The sequence below is a fragment of the Garra rufa genome, chromosome 19 (genome assembly GCF_049309525.1).
Source record: "Garra rufa chromosome 19, GarRuf1.0, whole genome shotgun sequence".
NCBI lineage: Eukaryota > Metazoa > Chordata > Actinopteri > Cypriniformes > Cyprinidae > Garra > Garra rufa.
Genome location: NC_133379.1, coordinates 7661003 through 7683291, shown reverse-complemented (window position 1 = coordinate 7683291; position 22289 = coordinate 7661003). Strand labels below are relative to the sequence as shown.

Genomic DNA, 22289 nt, shown 5'->3' with positions numbered 1-22289 from the left:
TTTTGTTTTCTTTTTTCACACGTCTACATTGATAATAAATCAGCATATTAGAATGATTTCTGAAAGATCATGTGACACTGAAGACTGGAGTAATGATGCTTAAAATCCAGCTTTGATCACAGGAATAAATTAGATTTTAATGTAAGATTTTAATTATAATTTTACAATATTACTTTTTTTCTGTATTTTTAATCAAACAAACACAGCCTTGATAAGCATAAGAAACTTCTTTAAAAAACATTAAAAATCTTACTGATCTCAAACTTTTGAACGGCAGTGTATATGTAGGTAAAAAACAGAAAAAAATGCAAAAATACAGATTAATAGGTTTAAAAAAACTTAAGAGGAGGAGGATGTAAAATGAAGGTGTATGAATTACTGGTCAACGAATAGACAAACACTAACAAGAACGGAAGTGAATTCACAGCAGCATGTAATACAATTGGACAGCACACTGTAGAAGTAAACTAGAGCAGACATATTTGATATAATCATGGCCAATCTTTACTAAGTCAATCCTCTCAGGTGTTCAGAGCGGCCCGCTGCTGTGTGCGTGTGGGTGTGTATGTAGGTTAAACTGACGCTCAGATTGAATAAAGTAGCGCAGAAGTCTACTGATATGTCTTTGAAGATATAAAGTCTGTGTGGTGTTGTGTTTGAACTAAAAAAAAATAAAAGTAATTGTAAGTTTGTGGTCAGTGACCTACATTTCCTGGGTCCTGCGTTGTTTTCTCAACCCTGCCGTAAATGCGGCATGCTGCGCTTTTAAAAAACGAGAGCGGTTTGCGGTATTCACGCATTTGTGTGTGTGTTTGGGGTGGATTCTTTTCCAGACGCATTAATAAAATATGCTCGGAAGCCAGGTGCACACTGAATCTCTTTAAGAGAGCCTCGGGGCATCTTTGCATCGTCTCCTCCCAGCAGCCCAGTGTGTGATGTGCGTTAGGGGCCGCCACCTGCTGTACCAACACACACTAAGTTACGCTCCAGAAACGGTGCCCACACACACCACAACATTCGAGATTCTCACACATACACACCTGCGTATCACTGTGTCGTAGAGAAAGAAAAAACATTTTCTTATAATGATGAATTACGCACTTAGCTGCTCTAACAGCTCTCTTACACTCATCTACTCGCACAGGCCGTAAATATGAACTTCATACATGTTCAGTTAAGCTTCTAATTAAGTCATTAATTAAAAGAGAAGTGTTGTGACGCTGATATACTGCCAGTCTAAACCAACGGGGTGTAAATTTCACTAACGAGCATCAGTCCGCATTAAAATGTTATGCGTGATGTCAATACACTCGGCAGCGTTAAACCGACATCATCCAGGAGTCAGCTGCGTTTACTACATTGTTCCTGAGATGATGTTTAAAATGTGCTCTAGATCTCACATCTGAGTGGTATGTCCTCCACATGGGTTTTTGTATTGTTACTACTACAAACTAATAACTGCAGGGAATGTTTGGAGTCATATGCACCAGAGACTTTGTTCTTAACCAAATTTTACTATTGAGGTATATAAGATGAAATATTGTTGTATTAAACTTCATTGTAACGCATTTATGAGGCCACCCACAGTAATTGTTGCGTACATGTGGTTTCACCTGTTCATACATTTTTCTGTAAATTTAGATGAAATTTAAGTACAAAAGTTATTGATAAATCAGGATTTGTTTGTAAAAAATGTTCATTTACAGATTCTTCTCTGTGTCTCACAATTCTGACTTGACTGATTATAACATCAGAATTGCAAGATATAAACTTGCAGTTTTGAGAAATGAAGTTAGAATTGCAACATGTAAACTCTCATAAACTTGCAATCACGAGAAAAGATCAGAATTGAGTTATAGAAACTTGCAATCGTGAGATATAAACTCGCAATTTTGAGAAATAAACAGAATTGCAAGATATAATTGCGTGATATAAACTTGCAACTCTGACTTTTTTCTCAGAACTTTGTGATAACTCGCAATTGCGAGATAAAGTCAGAATTGCAAGATATAAACTTGCGATTGCGAGTTATAGTCAACGGAAGATATAAACTCGCAATTTTGTGATAACTTACAATTGTAAAGTCAGAATTGCGTGATATAAACTTGCAATTGTGAGATATAAATTCGCAATTTTGAGAAATAAATAGAATTGCAAGATATAATTGCATGATATAATCTTGCAATTGTGAGATATAAACTCCTAATTCTGACTTTTTTCTCAGAATTGTGGGATATGAACTTGCAATTGTGAGAAATAAAGTCAGAATTGTGTGATATAAACTCATAATTTGCGAGTTATAAAGTCAATAGCGAGATATAAACTTGCAATTCTCAGAAATAGTCAGAATTGCAAGATACACACTCGCAATTCTGACTTTTTTCTCAGAATTTTGTGATATATGTGATATATCTGGAGTTATAAAGTCATAATTGCTAGATATAAACTCACAATTCTGACTTTTTTCTCAGAATTGTAATATAAACATGCAACTGCAAGATATAAACTCACAATTCTGGCTCACAATTGTGAGTTAAGTCAGAATTGTGAGAAAACTCACAATTCGTAAATTAAGTTTATATGTCAATTATATCTCAACTTTTTATCTCACAATTCTGACTTGACTGATTATAACATCAGAATTGCAAGATATAAACTCATATCTGACTATACTGATTATAACATCAGAATTGACTGATTATAACATCAGAATTGCAAGATATAAACTCATATCTCGCAATTCTAACTTCTGAGAAATGAAGTTAGAATTGCGAAATATGAACTCTCATAAACTTGCAATCGCAAGAAAGTCAGAATTGCATGATATAGACTTGCAATTGCTAGTTATAAAGTTAATTGCGAGATATAAACTCGCAATTCTGAGAAATAAACAGAATTGCAAGATATAAACTCACAATTCTGACTTTTTTCTTACAATTGTGCAATATAAACTTGCAATTGTGAGAAATAAAGTCAGAAAGGCGTGATATAAACTCACAATTGCGAGTTATAAAGTCAGTTGTGAGATAAACTCGCAATTCTCAGAAACAGTCCGAATTGCAAGATAAACACTCGCAATTCTAACTTTTTTCTCAGAATTTTGTGATATAATGTGATATATCTGGAGTTATAAAATCATAATTGCTAGATATAAACTCACAATTCTGACTTTTTTTCTCAGAATTGTAATATAAACTTGCAATTGCGAGTTAGAAAGTCAATTGCGAGATATAAGCTTGCAGTTCTGAGAAATATTTAGAATTGCAAGATATAAACTCACAATTCTGGCTCACAATTGTGAGTTAAGTCAGAATTGCGAGATATAAACTCGCATTTGCAAGAAAATTTCTAGTTTTTTTAGTCTCGCAATTCTTACTTTATTTCTCACAACTGCTAGTTTAATTCAATAGTCAGAATTGCGTGTTTATATCTTGCAATTATATCTTAAAAAGTCACAATTATATCTCAAAGTCAGAATTGCGTGTTTGCATGCAATTCTATAAAAAAATTGGGAAATAAAAAGTTGCAATAACATTTTTCTATTTTTTCCATAGATTTCACACACAAATTTGTGCATTACTTTTGTAAAGCATTTTGAGGACAGATATTTTTTGACAATGGAAATTTGCATTACACCTGGTTAGAATACGGTGCTCATCTACTGCTGCATTGCAAAATTTCGTGAAATCCAGTCATTTCAGTAGGAATCTTTGTGACAGGGAATTTCTCAGAAGGATGAAAAATTTTCTGCTGCAGATTTAAATGAGTTTTTTTTCACATATTTGTTGTTGACTGACAAAGGTGCGTTGCTACACTATTGAAAATGGAGCTTTTTTGCCCACAAAATTTTGTTAATGTGATGGCACTTGTATACCCTGCGAGTGGTGTAGACAGTGTTTTATTGTGATGAAGTACTGTAAGTAACTAACCTTTCTCTTTAAGGATTTTCTTCATATTGATGCCGGTGTCTGGCAGTTCTCCATCAGTCGGGTTCAAAACTGCACACATAAAGAAAAAACAATGCATACTCATAGTTGACCCCAGAAGTGATTTAATCCTGACAGCGATGTAACTGTATCCCATTGGGAGCATTCTAGAAAGTTGTTATTTGTAAAAACTACTTGTAATGTTTTGTTATGCCTTTTTTATTCTAAAAAAGTCAGTTTATTTTATGGGTGGGTAAGCTGTAGTCATTATAAATAGCTTTATAGAACTAAATAGGTACAGTATATGTGTATTTGTACTGACCCAGGCGTTCAGGACTCTGTGTGTGTGGGTTTGGGGAGCTGGACACACTACTGCTGGGGTGGGAAGAGGGCTGTGATCCGGGACGAGGGGTTTCCTCCAGAGACGGAGCAGGAGACGGACTGTCCTGTACACACTCCTGAAACACACACAAAGATTCAGATCACATATTCTTTACAAATGACTCAAACAGGCCTGCCATTTTAAGTGAACAAAACTAAAACCAAAGCCATAAAATACATTTGTATTGCTTGAAATAAATGTTAAACAAAGACACGAAAATGACAAAAAAACAAAGTATACACTGCCGTTCAAAAGTCTGGGATCAGTAAGATTTGTAATGTTTTTTCAAGTCTTATACTAATTAAGGCTGTATTTGTTTGATCAAAAATACAGGAAAAAATATTATTGCAATTGGTTTCCTATTTTAATATACTTTAAAACATGACGAAGCGCTGAATTTTCATCAGCCATTACTCCAGTCTTCAGTGTCACGTGATCCTTCAGAAATCATTCTAATATACTGATTTATTATCAATGTTGGAAACAGTTGTGCTGCTTAATATTTTTTTGGAACCTGTGATACTTTTTTTCTCTGATTCTTTGATGAAAAAAACAGCATTTATTCAAAATAGAAATCTTTTCTAACAATATAAATCTCTACTAATAACTCACTTTTTATCAATTTAACACATCCTTGCTAAATAAACGTATTAATTACTTTAAAGAGAGAAAGAATAAAAATTGACTGACCCAAAAGTTTTGAACGGTAGAAAATATTTTGAATAAAAGCTGTTCTTTTTGACTTTTTACTCATCAAACTATTTAAGCACTGAAGAATTCTGTTTCTGAAAGACAATAATGATGCTGAAAATTCACTTTGAATAGTAGTGTATAATGTAACACAATTTCTATATAGAATAAACACTTTTTTTTTTTTATCAAAGAATCCAAAGTCTCCAAAAATATTAAGCAGCACAACTGTTTTCAACATTGATAATAAACCAGCATATTAGAAGGATTTCTGAAGGATCATATGACACTGAAGACTGGAGAAACGATGATAAAAAATTCAGCTCTGCTTCACAGGATTAAATTGTATTTTAAATTATATTAAAATAGAAAACTGTTATTTTAAATGACAATAATATTTCACAAAGTTATTTTTTTTCTGTATTTTTGATCAAACGGATACAGCCCTGATGAGCATAAGCAACGTCTTTACTAAACATTAAAAATCTTACTGATACCAAACTTTTGAACGGCAGTGTACCTAAAGATCAAATCTAATTCGAAATATTAACAAAAACTATTATAGTATATCAGTGATACTTATGTTACAATAATAACACAGCTAAAATATATTTAATATCTCTTTAATATTTCTTCCAGTCAACAATTAGACTACTTAGAATCTCCTGCATTTCAAATGTTTCTCCTGAGAAAAAGGCCCTTCACAGATCTCAACAATATCTCAAACGGTGCTCAGATTTGCTAGAACATTTCTAAAACTAATTTTTCTGATTCATTTCTATACAGCAATTGTCTTATTACATCTATTTGAGTTTTCCAAAGGAATTTTAGGAGAAACATCTGGTTGATTCTTAAATAAAAAACATGACTAAGTCGTCCAGTAAATCTTTAGAGGTATCAACCAGGACCTTATTTTTTTCATTCTGTACGTTATATTGGGCTTCCCAGGTGAAGCTATTGCTATTTTAAGTGCGTTTGTGTGTGACAGTGAATATCTATGTAAACGTGTGTGTGTGTGTGTGTGTGTGTGTGTGTGTACTGTACGCCTCGAGCCATTTCTGCATCTCGGAGAAACACACAAGTGTCCTCCTCCAACTGTAAATTGACTCACACACACTCCTCTCAGGGGGAACATGGCAGTAAGATAACAGATAGTGTTTGTCTTTAAAGTCTGCATCTAATATTCCCTAACACGCGCTCCGCACGGACCCAACAGAACATTTATTCTGTTATTCCTCCTCGGAGTATTTCCAATCAAACTCTCTCTTGTAGAAATTAAGACGGTTTGGTATACAGCTCTCTCCCAGGTGTTAAATGGCTCGTAGAGCGAGACCGGCTCGTATCTAACGTATCACCGGAGCAAGACTCCAATCCGAGGGGATCTGCAGCTCTCTGACGGATGTGCTGTGCACGCGGTGAAAATGAGCTGACTCTAGCTGAGAGATCTGAGTGCACATTAGAGCCCTAATGAATGACTGTTCTGCATTTGGCCACTGAAGTGTCAACTTTGTGGCTGCGTGTGTTACCTTGATGACGGACGCTCCTGCTCTGGACAGGGGGCTGTGCATCTGAGCAGCTGCGGCCATGTTGGCGATGGTGTTCAGGTGGTTCATCTGGTTCATCGCCATGGCAACGGAGGCAGGCGGCAGACTGACGGGCAGCAGGGGGTGGGGCATCATCATAAACGGCAGGTCCAGCCCTGGAACACACAACAACAGAGAGAGGGAGAGACTGTTTATACGGAGAACTTAGTTGGGAAAGTGTGACCGTGATGCACTAATCACTTCTGTTTACCCCACTTTATATTTAAAGACAGTATGAAATCAATTCATAGTCTTCACATAATGTCACATTCTTATAGAAATGTCCATCTAGAAACTTAAATACTTAAATGTGGTTTAATGCATTAAATGAATAGTTCACCTGAAAATAAAAATGACCCCATGATTTACTCACCCTCAAGCCATTCTAGATGATATGACTTTCTTCTTTCAGATGAATACAATCGGAGTTATCTTTAAAAATGTCCTGGCTCTTCCAAGTTTTATAATAGCAGTGAATGGGTGTTAAGATTTTGAAGTCCAATAAAGTGCATTCATCCATCATAAAAAGAACTCCACACAGCTCTGTGTGCTTAATAAACGCTACTGAAGTAAATCGATGCGGTTGTGTAAGAAAAATATCCATATTTAAAACTTAATAAATCGCAATCTCTAGCTTCCGTTAACTCTTGTACGTGCATTCACTAAAAACGCGGGAGGATTTTGATCAAAGTCAAGAGGAGATTGGTTTTCCTTTGCTGTAAACAAAGCTTGCTTCTTGCGAGACTAGCATATTCTCAACAGAGCTTATGCTATACACTAGCTTGACGTCATCTGCTGAAACGTCACTCTCTTGTGAAAACACATACGACAGTCGAAGCTAGAGGTTACGATTTGAAAAGTTTTAAATATGGATATTTTTCTTACACAAATGCATTGATTCAACTCAGAAGGCCTTTATTAACCCCCTGGAGCTGTGTGGAGTACTTTTTATGATGATGGATGCACTTTTTTGGGCTTCAAAATATCAACAGACATTCACTACCATTATAAAGCTTGGAAGAGCCAGGACATTTTTAATATAATTCTGATTGTATTCGTCTGAACGAAGGAAGTCATATACACCTAAGATGGCTTGAGGGTGAGTGAATCATGAGGTAATTTATTTTTTATTTTTGGGTTAACTATTTCTTTAAGACAGTAATACTGGAGGACCAAGTTCGGCATACTGTCTACCGACAAGCAGATGAACCCAGAACATGAATGTAATGCATTAAGTTTCACTCATATTCTGGGCTCATCTGCTTGTCTATATATACACTAACACACATCATTGAGAAGGTACAGTTGAGGTCAAAAATTTATACCCCCCTTTCAGAATCTGCAAAATGTTCATTATTTTACCAAAATAAGAGGGATCATACAAAATGCATGTTATTGTTTATTTAGTACTGAATTGAATAAGCTATTTCACATAAAAGATGTTTACATATAGTCCACAAGTGAAAATAATAGTTTAATTTATAAAAATGACCCCGCTCAAAAGTTTACATCCGCTTGATTTTTAATACGGTGTTGTTACCTGAATGATCCACAGCTGTGTTTTTTGTGTTTAGTGATAGTTGTTAGAGTCCCTGGCTTATCCTGAACAGTTAAACTGCCTGCTGTTCTTCAGAAAAATCCTTCAGATCCCACAAATTCTTTGGTTTTCCAGCATTTTTGTGCATTTGAACCCTTTCCAACAATGACTGTATGATTTTGAGATACATCTTTTCACACTAAGGACTGAGGGACTCATATGCAACTATGGTATTACAGAAGGTTCAACCACTCACTGATGCTCCAGAAGGAAAAAAACTATGCATTAAGAGCTGGGGGTGAAAACCTTTGAACAGAATGGAGATGTGTATAGTTGTCTTATTTTGCCTAAATATCATATTTTTTTCATTTAGTACTGCCCTTCAGAGGCTACAGAAAATAGTTACACGTTTCCCAGAAGACACAATAAGTTTAATTTACCCTGACCTTCAAATTCAAAAAAGGTTTTCACCCCTCAGCTCTTAATGCATCATGTGAGCGTTTGAACCTTCTGCAATAGTTGCATGAGTCCCTCAGTTGTCCTCAGTGTGAAAAGATGGATCTCAGAATCATACAGCCATTGTTGGAAAGGGTCAAATACACAAAAATGCTGAAAAAACAAATAATGTGTGGGACCTGAAGGATTTTTCTGTAGCAGGCAGTTTAACTGTTCAGGACACACAAGGGACTCATGAACAACTATCACAAAACAAAAAAACACAGACACATCTGTTGATCATTCAGGTAACAACACAGTATTAAGAATCAAGTGTATGTAAACTTTTGAACTGTGTCATTTTTATAAATTCATATATTATTTTCTCTTGTGGACTATGTGAAATATCTTATTCAGGTCAGTACTAAATAAACAATAACATGTATTTTGTCTGATCCCTCTTATTTTGGTAAAGTAATTAACATTTTGTAGATTCTGAAAGGGGGATTTAAACTTTTGCCCTATATATTGTATATATCGAATTTACATTAAGCGTTTTAGGGATTGAAATACTGCGACAGGTGCAGTATGACTTGCAGTTTGTTCACATATCTTTGTTTTTCTTCTTTTGAGGTGATCTAAATATTTGTGGCTTGCAACAGATGGAAAATTGACTGTGCTGCAGTTCTATGGATGTTTTGCCCTCCAGGTCTCTAAACCAGTCACATGACTGAAAACAATGAATACTGACACTTTTTTCTTTGGTAAATGTCATGTTAAAATATTACTATTAAAACTGCCAATCTCCCAATGGCATAACTTTGGGGGTGGGACTATCAGATTGTCTGACCAATAGTAGAGGGGGGAAACATTTCAAGGTAAAATGTGCTTGAAATGCCGTTTCATGTTGTCTTGAAACAAAGAAAAGAAAAGGAAAAACACATAATAGTCATGAACACACTATACAGTGACTTGGAGAACAGTCTAAATGGGCGGCCTGAACGACAGTATGCACTGAACCCAAGAATGAATGACTAACACGACGTGTAGCTCAATCGGGCTGAGCGGAATCAATACACCTGGAGCTAGTGATCAAGTGAATGAGTGGACGTGATGAATGAATGACTCACGGTTAGCCAGGAGATGACTCTGCTGTAGGGAAGAGAGATGAGACCCTGACAGGCCGTGCTGAGCGGAGAGGCCGGCGTGAGCCAGAACATGCTGGGCTCCGGAGGAGGGGGGGGACTGGAGTTTCTCTTTATCCCAGGACGACTCGCTGCCGCCTGGGGACAGCAGAGAGATAGAGAGGGAGATTGAGTAAGAGTCTGGATCTCTAAACAGAGCCAGAACTCCATGTGTAATCACAGAGACAAGACTGGAGAATATATGGGTACAAACTAGCCTGGCAAGCCAGACCCACATAAATGTAGGGTCTGGGCACTCTCCATAGACAGGGCTCAACCGGAGGGGTGGGATAAACGGTTGTCTTTCAAACTCCTCTCCACGCAATAGGATAGCGCTACAACCAATCAGAGACTTAGTCGGTCAGGTGACGTAGTCAGAGCGACGAAGATTTTTAACAAAAATCAGTGCACTGTGCAGTCTGTCTGCTAAATAATAGACATAGATGGGCACTAAACCTTTAAAAGTAAACAAAAACATGCACAGACAAATCCAAATTACACCCTGCGGCTCGTGACGATACATTGATGTCCTAAGACACGAAACGATCGGTTTTTGCAAGAAAATGAACAGTATTTATATAATTTTCTTTTTACCTTTGATACAAACCCACGTCCATCTGTCATGAGCACGAGTTTAGCATATCTATGATTCGACTCGTCACATGTGAACGCGCTTTGATGTAGTATACGCAAACACCGAAAGGGGAAATATGTAAAAAAAAGTCCAGGATGAGTTTGCGCAAGCAAACGTAATCTTTTTCAGCTTTAGATGGGTTTGAACAACCAGGACAAGCGCAAGTAATTACCCTTTTGAATAGCCGCTATATCCACAATCTCTTGTGCTGTGTAAACAATGAGTGTCGTATCCACGCCACAGATCGCTTCCGGTGTTTGCGTATTCTACACCACAGCGCGTTCAGATGTAACGAGCTCCTGCTCAGGACACATGGACGTGGCTGTGTATCAAAAGTAAAAAAATATATAAATACTGTTCAGTTTTCCACGCTTAATTCACGGAACCAGGAATTCATGTCTGACTGAACTTATGGTCGCAGGTCAGTCGTCATCATGTTAAGCCCGCCCACCGACTCGTGATTGGCCCGGTACATCTTGGATTTTTCGGAAATTTAAGTGAATTGAGAGTAACTAGACTGACCTTAGAAGCAAATGTAATTTGCTGCCGCTAGGGGCGCGTCTAGATTCTAGGCTAGGTACAAACCAAAACCAGGCCTTTAATTGCTCATTTGAATGAAATCTTTTGATTTGTACTGTACACATATATTCTAACGTTTTTTTTTTTTGTTGTTGTTATTTCTTTTATTTGGTTTATATACACTGCTGTTCAAAAGTTTGGGATCAGATTAGGGTACGATTTTTAATGTTTTTAAAAGAATTCTATTAGGCTTATCAAGGCTGCATTTTTTTTAAATCAAAAATACAGGGAAAAAAAACAGTAAAATTGTAAAATACTATTACAGTTTAAAATAATGGTTTTCTGTTTTAAAATAAATTTTAAAATATAATTTATTCCAGTGATGCAAAGTTGAATTTTCATCAGCCATTACTCCAGTCTTCAGTGTCACATGATCCTTTAGAAATCATTCGAATATGCTAATTTATTACTTTTATTATCAATGCTGGAAACTGTTGTGCTGCTTAAAATTTTTTGGGAATCTGTTTCTTTTTCATGATTCTTTGATGAATAAAAAGTTAAAAAAGAACAGCATTCATTCAAAATATAAATCTTTTCTAACAATGTAAGGTTTTGCTGTCAGTTTAACACATCCTTCCTGAATAAAAGTATTAATTTCTTAAAAAAGGAATAAATATGTACTGACACAAACTTAAATGGTAATTTGTTACCAAAGATTTCTATTTTAAATAAATGCTTTTTTTTTTTACTTTTTATTTATTAAAGAATCCTGGAAAAAGTATCACAAGTTCCAACTAAATATTAAGCAGCACACCTGTTTTCAACATTGATAATAAATCAGCATATTAGAGCGATTTCTGAAGTATCATGTGACACTGACGACTGAGGTAATGATGCAAAAAATTCAGCTTTGCATCACAGGACTACACTTTAAAATATATTCACATAATTTTACATTAAAATAATATTTTACAATTTTTCTGGATTTTTAATCAAATAACTGCAGCCTTGATAAGCATAAGAAAAAAAACCCATAAAAAAAAATACTCATTACAAACTTTTAAACAGCAGTGTGTATTTTCAGCATCATTACTCCAGTCTTTAATGTCACATGATTCTTCAAAAAAATGATTCAAATATGCTGATTTAGCGCTCAAACTATTTTTACTGTATTGATTAATGTTGAATATTTTGTCGGAAACGGCAATACTTTTTTCCAGGATTCTTTGATGAATAAACAGTTTAAAAGGACAGCATTTATTTGAAAAGGAATGTAAAAAGCCTTTACTGTCATTTCTTTCAGAATAAAACTATACATTTAATTTTGAAAAGAAAAAATAGAACACCCAAATGTTTGAATGGTAGCCTGTATATATAAATATAAAAAAATAGAGATTATCATCAGTATATAAAAAAATAAAGCCTATTTTTAAGACTATTAATATGTATTGTATTGCAACTTTATTTTCATGACATTTTTTTTCTCATTCTTCTCATGTTTTAATTTTGAGTTTCATTTGACAACATTACTGTAATAAATGAATTAAAAAAAGTTCAATAGCAGAAATTCAAGTCGGAACAACACATACTATCATTATGTGCATATAATTGTTTTTCTACACTGCAAAAAAATGTTTTTTTACTGTTTGTTGTCTTGTTTCTAGCCAAAATATCTAAAAATTCTTAAATCAGAAAGGAGTTTCTAAAAATTGTCTCGTTTTCAGACAAAAAAAGTCAAAATTAAGTGCGTTTTTGCTTAGAACAAGTGGAACAATCTGCCAATGGGGTAAGAAAAATATCCTTGTTTTCTGTTTGAAATAAGATTTTTTTTTTCTTACCCCATTGGCAGATTATTTAGCTTGTTCTAAGCAAAAACTCTTTTGAACTTTTGAAATTTTTTAGATGTTTTGGCTGGAAACAAGAAAGCATTTTTTGCAGTGTATACATATTATATGAATTAAGCATTTTAATTATTTGCAAACAAAATCATCCTAAAATAGGCAAAAGAGAACAGTTGTGAGTGAACACTTTTAGGGGGTGTTTTAAGTTGATATTACAATGAGCGTGGGCTAGAAAATGACATTCAGATATGACGCAGGCCTGTTCTCGCCAGTCTGGCCGCCTCCACACCTACAGACAAAACTCCTGCACAAAATCCCATCTCTCCCTAGGCTGTTAAAGAGTTAACCCTTCTGCCAATCAGTCTGAGCTCATCCCAGAACACACGCACACATGGGAATTAATCACTGGAATGAAATGCAGCAGAAAAGCGAGTTGCGAAGTGCCATAAAACAACTTAAGTTGAATTAGTTGAGAGAGGAGGGAGAAGGAATGCAAAGCAGAGGAGAGGAAATCATTGTCTAATTCTGCCTAATAAGCAACGGAGGTCCTACGAGTGATCCAGCAGATGGTGTTTTTGCAACAGATTGCAGTGAGTGATTCTTTTAATAATAATACGAATTAAAATCTCTCTCTGTAGAACGCGGGGGCGCCGTTCATCAGGGAGCCGTTTGAATGAGCAGGAAAAAACAGGCTGATAAAGTAATGGCTGTGCCCAAACACCTGAGGCCGAGCGGAGAGCGCGCGTACACGCGTGTTTGCGTGCGAGATGAGCGGCTGATGAAACACAAAACGATGAGGGAAGGAGCCTGCGCTCATGACATTTGATATCAATACTCGATCCATAAGCAATACGTGTCCCGTGTAATGAAGTCGTAATAGGATGTAAACTGCTTTAGAATGAATTCTGAAACCATTTGTGAGGCCCATCAGTGCGTAATGATGCATAGATATCACTGTAATCACTTTTACTATCCCTTCAACATCAAACTGAATGTTATCCACTGTATTTGTCGAAAATTGCTTTGTAATCTCCTTTTAGAATCGGATTCATGTTTAAGAAATACTCCTTCTCATATGTGACCCTGGACCATAAAACCAGTCTTAAGTAGCTGTATAAATATTTCTTGTATGGCAAAAATCATTAGAATATAAGTAAAGATCTGGTCTCATGAAGATATTTTGTAATATTCCTACCGTAAATATATCAAAACTTAATTTTTGATTAGTAATATACATTGCTAAGAACTTGATTTGGACCAAATATTGTCCTATCCTAACAAATCATAGATTAATGGGAAGTTTATTTATTCAGGTTTTCAATAATTTAGCAAAAGCAATTGCCCTTATGACTGGTTGTGCGGTCCAGGGTCACATACAGGATGTTGATATTCAAGTAAAAGAACAAAAAAGCAAAAGGTTTTTGGGTTCAGTCTGAAATGTCATGAGCAGATGATGATTTCATTTTTGAGTGAACTACCTCTCTTTAAGAGAGATGTAGATGAAGAGGGACAGAGAGCAAAAGTGTTTGCATTGCAAATTCCACGTGACCTATATTTGCTCTTGTCTAATATAATTAATTTCTGAACATACAAGCCGAGCTCTGAGGTCCCGTAGCGTAGGTGCTAAATAGCCAACGGGTGTTTCCTCAACTATGGTCATTTTTAGCCCTGTGAACTGAAATAAACTCTCGTAAAATAAGCTTTTTTTATTTGTCTATTAACATTGTTCAAGAGTAGAAATACATACAGTACCAGTCAAAAGATTTTTAATGTTTTTCAACAGTAACATTAAGTCTCTTCTGCTCACCAAGCCTGCATTTATTTGATCCAAAATACAGCAAAAGCGGTAATATTGTGTAATATTTTTTTATTATTTAAAAGAACTGTTTTCTATTTGAATATATTATAAAATGTAATTTATTCCTGTGATGCAAAGCTGAATTTTCAGCATCATTATTCCAGTTTCCAGTGTCACATATATAAATAGATGCTGATTTACTGCTCAAGAAACATTTTTAGACATTTTCAACATTTTTAAACATTCATAGTGTTATCAATATTTAAAACACTTGCGTACATTTTTTCAGGATTCTTTGATGAATAGAAATATCTGAAGATCTGATTTTTATCTGAAAACATCACTATGCCATTCAAAAGTTTGGAGTCAACTTTTTTTTGGAAATAAATGCTAGAAAGTAATACTTTTATTTAGCAAGGATCCTTTAAATTGATCAAAAGTGATGATAAAGACATAATATTATGTTATAATGTTATAATGTTACAAAAGATTTTCATTTCAGATAAATGCTGTTCTTCTGAACTTTCTATTTATCAAAAAACAGTTTTCAACTTAATAATAATAATAATAAATGTTTTTGAGCAGCAAATCAGAATATTAAAACGATTTCTGAAGGATCGTGTGACTGGAGTAATGATGCTAAAATTCAGCCTTGAAATCAAAGGAATAAATTACATCATAATTTATAAAAAAATATATTTAAATACAAAACAGTTATTTTAAATAGTACAAACATTTCACTTTACTTTTTGTGCTGTACGTTGGATCAAATAAATGCAGCCTTGAATTTTATTTTCTCTGAAAGATTCTTAATGTTTCCAGCATTGTGTCATTTCCATTACATATCAAATGATTTGTTGTGTTTAATAATATTCTCTGGTAGAAATTACATTCTATACATTTCTGAAAATTGAATTGAAGGTTTCATAGCTAGCATTTAATTGTCAATTTGCACAGTATACTTTCAAGGACTGAAAAAAACATGCATTTAATTGAGTAATTAGAAATAAATCTTAAAATTGTTTGTCTTAATACTGAGGGACATAATACAAAAAACATATATGTGACCCTGGACCACAAAACCAGTCTTAAGTCGCTGGGGTATATTTGTAGCAATAGCCAAAAATACATTGCATGGGTCAAAATTTTTGATTTTTCTTTTATGCCAAAAATCATTAAGAAATTAAGTAAAGTTCATGTTCCATGAAGATTTTTTGTAAAATTCCTACTGTAAACATATCAAAATGTAATTTTTGATTTGTAATATGCATTGTTAAGAACCTAATTTGGACAACTTTAAAGGTGATTTTCTCAGTCTTTTTGATTTTTTTGCATCCTCAGATTTCTGATTTCAAATAGATGTATCTCAGCCAAATATTGTCCTATCCTAACAAACCATACATCGATAGAAAGCTTATTTATTGAGCTTTCATATGATGTATAAATCTCAGTTTTGTCAAATTTAACCTTATGACTGGTTTTGTCGTCCAGGGTCACATATTTTTAAAAAAAATGTAACCTTCAAGGTTAAATAAAAGGTCACATTCAGTTGATGATTGTGACAGCAAAAAGTACAAAAAAAGTATCAGAGTTTCCATAAAATTTTGAAGCAGGACAACTATTTTCAAATCAGCATTTTAGAATGATTTCTGAAGGATTATGTGACACTGAAGAATTGAGTAATGATCCTGAAAATGCAGCTTTTCATCACAGGACTAAATTACATTTTGAAATATATTGCAATAGAAAACAGTTATTTTAAATTATTAACACACAATATTATGGCTGTAACTGTATTCTTAATCAAATTAATGCAGCCTTGGTGAGCAGAAGAGCCTTTTTTAAAAACAAATGAACAGTTTTGGCTGGTAGTGTTTTTTGGAAAGTTTTATGATGGACTTTTCCATTTAAGATTTAAAGTCTGTGATCCATGAAAGGCAAAAATAAACAATGAAAACATAAAATAAAAAAGTTAAAATTCCACCCTTGTGAAATAAAGTGCCTTCAGTTGATGAAACATCCTCGTGCACATATGCATAATTTTGTCTCACTCTGTTCCGCTACATCATTAAACAAGCTTTGTAATGATCACAATGAGCACATCTCCACACTTCTAAAGCGGCGTATCTCTGTTTTATTCTATTTCCCATAACTCAACCCTGTGACCTCTGTAACAGGCTAACTGCAGTAGAAGACTTTGCAAGTGTGCGTGTGTGAGAGCATGCAGTATATCAGAGCGAGTGTGGAGTTGAACTATCCACAGCTCTGGTGCTGATGGCCCATTTGGGTTGGGTCCAAGAGCTCCTCCAGTGTTGGCTGCTAAAGTAATTAGCCTAAAAGTGATGCCAGCCAGTAGAAATAGAGGAAGAGCAAGCAAGCACGAGAGATGGAGAGTGTCTGTGTTTCGGCATCCCGTCCAGCCGTCAGTCATGCTTTGAGAATGTGTCCATCACCGCGATGCTCCTTAACCACACGCTGACAGAGCTGGTTAACTGCATCCCTTTTTAAAAAGTCTGCTGTAATTGCGACACGCATCTGTGGGCAGAAACGCTGTTCTCCACTACACCGATTTGAAACTCAAACTGATAAACACATATTGAGACTTGGGAATTTGTGTCAACCACTACGCCTATCGAGCATTTATATCGAAATCATTAACACCTCAGTGTTTTCTATGATCAAACTCAATCTTCCGCAGTCACACGCTCTGATTTTATTTACAGTTCATTCTAGGTATCCGATCACTATGTGTGCTCCTGGGAACCTCGGGTGTTGTTAGCGCCATGCTTTGCCATTTGAGCTACGGGAACAGTTATTTTTATTTGCACATACATGCTGGCTTTGACGTCAGGAGTAGCAAAGGCTCATGAATATTAATTAGGTGGTGCACAAATAATTCAAAATGACTCCTTACTGTTTTGATAAATAAACAGCCGGTGTGGTGTGTTGATCCAGAAATTAAGTCTGTAGTAGAGAATTTGCTCTGTTCTGAATCCGTTTTTTTTTTTTTTTTTTTTTTTTCACGTAAGATTAATTTTAGTGGTCAAATTAACATTTTTTTCTAGGCATTTAATAATTTTATGCCTACATCTGATGCTTTAATCTTAAAATGTATTGTATATTTGCTACCAGTCAAAAGTTTTTGAACAGTAAGATTTTTAATGCTTTTTAAAATCTCTTCTGCTCACCAAGACTGCATTTATTCGATCCAAAGTACAGCAAAAACAGTAAAACTTTTAAAATATTTTTACTATTTAAAATAACTGTTTTGTATTTGAATATGTTTTAAAATTAAATGTATTCCTTTGATTGCAATGCTGCATTTTTGGCATCATTACTACAGTCACATGATCCTTTAAAAATTATTTTGTAATTTGCTGCTCAAAAAAACATTTATTATTATTATTATGTTGAAAACAGCTGAGTAGAATTTTTTCAGGTTACTCTATTGAATGGAAAGTTCAGAAGAACAACATTTTACAAACAGATGTCTTTATCATCACTTTTGATCAATTTAAAGCATCCTTGCTAAATAAAAGTATTAATTTTTATTTTCCAAGCGTTTGAATAGTATAGTGTATAATATTACAAAAGCTTTTTATTTCAGATAAATGCTGATCTTTAGATCTTTCTATTCAAAGAATCTCGAAAAAAATGTACTCAACTGTTTTAAATATTGATAATAATTACAAAAAAAATTCTTGAACAGCAAATCAGCATATTAGAATGATTTCTGAAGGATCATGTGACACTGAAGACTGGAGTAATGATGCTGAAAATGTAGCTTTGATCACAGAAATAAATTACATTTTAAAATATATTCAAATAGAAAGCAGTTATTTTAAATAGTAAAAATATTTCACAATATTACTGATTTTGCTGTATTTTGAATCAAATAAATGCAGGCTTGGTGAGCAGAAGAGAATTCTTTTAAAAAAAATCTTACTGTTCAGAAACTTTTGACTGGTAGTGTATATAATTAGTAACTTACAATGAATATTTTTACAATTTTCCATTCTTTTAAATTAGATGGGTTTGTAGTTTTTTTCCCTCATTAAAGCCAATTTTCAAATGGTTTTTTGATTAAAAAGATTGTAACATTGTAATTCACCTTGTAGCTGGTTTTGTTCATGGTTTCTAACACTTTTTAAAGAGTCTTTGTAAAGTGTTTTTTGAATCCCTATGAATAAATGAATGGAAAAATAGCTCCAGAATGCCACTGAAAAAGCAGACTGGCACTGCTGCACTTTATTAGACAAAACTGTTAAATAATGTCAAAATAAACGTCCCAGTGTTGTCAAAATAAAAGCTTTGAACTCTTATCATCCACACAGGAAACATATTGGCTGGTGTCGATAATTAAAAAAGCCAAATATCAGCCAGTGTGTTGGCTTTGGGGGTACATATATCGATCAACCACTAGTCCTGACCCTTTATTTGTAGGGAAAAAAGACAAGCAGTTTCTTCTTCCTTTAAACCACTGAAGTGGAGAGTTTGTTGGCCAGTCAGACTCACCATCTGGCACCTAAGCCTGCCTCCACCTACAGAGTCCCACCGTTCACTGCCTGGAGACTCAAGTACATGCGTGTGTGTGAATAATATAACACTGGGCAGCGCATTAGCGCTGAGGTCAAAAGTATGGTGTGTTAAAAGGCTCACGGCATTAGTAAGCACAAAATATGGCTCAGAAAACGACACAGATCAAAACAAGAGCAAGCAAGCTTTGATCAGAGAAATATACAAATATTCTTGTGCTTTTGGGTGGGTCATTACTTTTTTTGTGGCCTGTGAATCATCGTTGTTTGGGCCCCTGATGGGTTTAGGGTCTTCAGGCCCCCGTTTGAGTGGTCGCATGTGTTGATGTTGGCCCTGTCAGTGTGTGGGACTGTAAACAGTGTGTGTGTATGTTTATGCCTTTGGTCAGTGAAAAATCAGCAAGTGTGTGCGTGTGTTTACTCCACCCCAAACAACATCCTGGGCTAAACATCTCACACTCATGAACACAGACGATTCTGGTACTTGTGTCACAACATGGCAACATGTTTTTCAAACCTAGTCAAATAAGATTTGGACAAAATTGACATCAAACCTATAACTCCATTAGTCCAACCAGTAGCATCTTAGTACTTCCAGAGCCGTTGTCCTTAAAGGGATAGTTCACCCAAAAATGAAAATTCTGTCATTATTAACCTTTAAGACTTTTTGTTCATCTTCAGTACACAAATTAAGATATTTTTGATGAAATGTGAGAGCTTACTGACTCTCCATAGACAGCAACACAACTACAATGTTCAAGGCGCAGAAAAGTAATACATTTAAGGTCAAAAGTTTGCATACACATACATATAAAGTATTTCACATAAAATCCATTTACATATAGTCCACAAGTGAAAATAATAGTTTTTAATAGTAATTTATAAAAATGACCCCGTTCAAAAGTTTACATACACTTGATTCTTAATACTGTGTTGTTACCTGGATGATCCACAGCCTTTTTGTTTGTTTGTTTGATTGTTTGTTTAGTGATAGTTGTTCATGAGTCCCTTGTTTGTCCTGAAAATTTAAACTGCCCGCTGCAGGTCCCACAAATTTTTTGGTTTTTCAGATTTTTTGTGTATTTTAACCCTTTCCAACAATGACTGTATGGTTTTGAGATCCATCTTTTTTCACACTGAGGACAACTGAGGGACTCATATGCAACTATTACAGAAGGTTCAAACGCTCACTGATGCTCCAGAAGAAAAAACGATGCATTAAGAGCCTGGGGGTGAAAACTTTTGAACAGAATGAAAGTTTTTCTTATTTTGCGATCATTTTTCATTTAGTACAGGCCTTCAGAAGCTACAGCAGATACTTAACCTGTTTCCCAGTTAAATTTACACTGAAGTTTTCACCCCCCCAGCTCTTATTGCATCGTGTTTCCTTCTAAAGCATCATTGAGCATTTGAACCTTCTGTAATAGTTGCATATGAGTCTCTCAGTTGTCCTCAGTGTCAAAAGATGGATCTCAAAAGCATGAAGTCATTGCTGGAAAGGGTTCAAATACACAAAAAAGCTGAAAAACCAAAGAATTTGTGGGACCTGAAGGATTTTTCTGAAGAACAACAGGCAGAGAAACTGTTTAGGACAAACAAGAAACTCATGAACAACTATCACTTTGCATCACATCAACTGTAAGTGCTCTCATGAACCTGCGTTGAAGACTGACACAAAAGACAAGAAATTGTTGAATAAAGTCATTATTTTGGTTTCTTTGCGCAAAAAAGTATTGTCGTAGCTTTATAAAATTAAAGTTGAACCACTGATGTCACATGGACTATTTTAACGTGTCCACTGTCTTTTCTCGGCCTTGAACGTGATAGTTGCGTTGCTGTCTATTGAGGTCAAAAAGCTCTTGGATTTCATCAAAAACATCTTAATTTGTTTTTCCTATCATGAACGAAGATCTCATAAAGGCTTCAGTTAAAGTGTTACCAAAGTTTTCATTAGATTTTTTAACTTGGTACTGATGTGTTTAAAGTCTACTCCATCACGAGTAAAAACATAACCTGTCTGTAATGAACCAACAGTAAATTTACAGTACACTGAGGTAAAAGCTGGAAGGGTCAGAGAGTACGTTTCAAACAACAAACCCCCGAAGTCATACGTGTTCGCCATATATAGCAGCAAAACTCACTGTGTTGCTTTGGTTCTGCCGTCTATTTAAAACTAAACATACTGTGCGACACACACACGCATTCATTAATATGGTTATGCCGGCAAACCTTACAGTCTCATACACACAAACACTCACACACACACACACACACACACAAACTGTCCGGGAGCGCATTAACAGCTTGTAGCGGGTACGGGCAGAGGACGGCACGCTGGCACTCTGTTTGTCATATTTCTTGTGGGCCTCGCCATCTGCCGGGGTGGCATTTTCATGGCTGTTTACCCTGACTCCCGCCAAGGAATCATCTGCCACCGCATAATGCAGCCCGCAAAAAAAAGGGGGGATTAAGTTGGTAATGCAACTGAGACTATTGCTAATTTGGTGTAATTGGGAAGAAATGAAGATAAATGAGGGCGAGAGAAGGAGAGGCAATCAGTACGGCAGGCAGTACAGCTGTGCTTTTGGCCAAACTCAGCCCTCCCGCCCTCCCCCCTTCCGAGCGTCACCCCCCTGCCACGTCACCCCGTGCTCAACAAGGTGCATGCAAATTCAAGCTAATGACAAATACGCTGGGCTGACATCCACAGCACAGGTTATCTGCTTTTCCATTCATCTCGCTGGTGCCGACTTCAGCTTATGAGCTTAAACAGGTGACCTTCACATAGGAGTTCTCTAACTTTGCTTTGAAAGGTCTACAAATGTTGAAAAATAAAATAAAGAAAAATAAAGACTACTGTATTTATCATTATCCGCCAAGAATTTAAGAATTTCAAGAATTTGTAATAATTGAAATCAAAGGAGTAGTTCACTTCCAGAACAAAGATTTACAGATAATGTACTCACCCCCTTGTCATCCAAGTTGTTCATGTCTTTCTTTCTTCAGTCGTAAAGAAATAATGTTTTTTTTAAGAAAACATTTTAGGATTTCTCTCCATATAATGGATATCTATGGTGCCCCTGAGTTTAAATTTCCAAAATGGAGTTTAAATGCAGTTTCAAAGGGCTCTAAATGATCCCAGCCGAGGAAGAAGGGTCTTATCTAGTGAAGCGATTGGTTATTTTCTAAAATATTTTTTACAATTTAGATACTTTTTAACAGCAA

The 22289-nt window shown here is 35.2% G+C and overlaps 1 protein-coding gene across 4 annotated transcripts in view; it reads right to left on the bottom strand.

The window, feature by feature from the left end:
• Positions 1 to 22289, bottom strand: part of dacha (dachshund a) — a 196241-nt gene that overhangs the window by 41700 nt on the left and 132252 nt on the right. For 2 of the 4 annotated variants that reach the window (XM_073824205.1, XM_073824206.1), the window contains exons 4-7: positions 9684 to 9836; positions 6525 to 6697; positions 4249 to 4384; positions 3930 to 3998 (exon numbers count right to left, since the gene is read on the bottom strand). In XM_073824205.1, coding sequence (XP_073680306.1) covers positions 3930 to 3998; positions 4249 to 4384; positions 6525 to 6697; positions 9684 to 9836 — 531 coding nt within the window. The remainder of the gene's footprint in view (positions 1 to 3929; positions 3999 to 4248; positions 4385 to 6524; positions 6698 to 9683; positions 9837 to 22289) is intronic. The other 2 variants (XM_073824207.1, XM_073824208.1) reach the window with 1 other exon arrangement.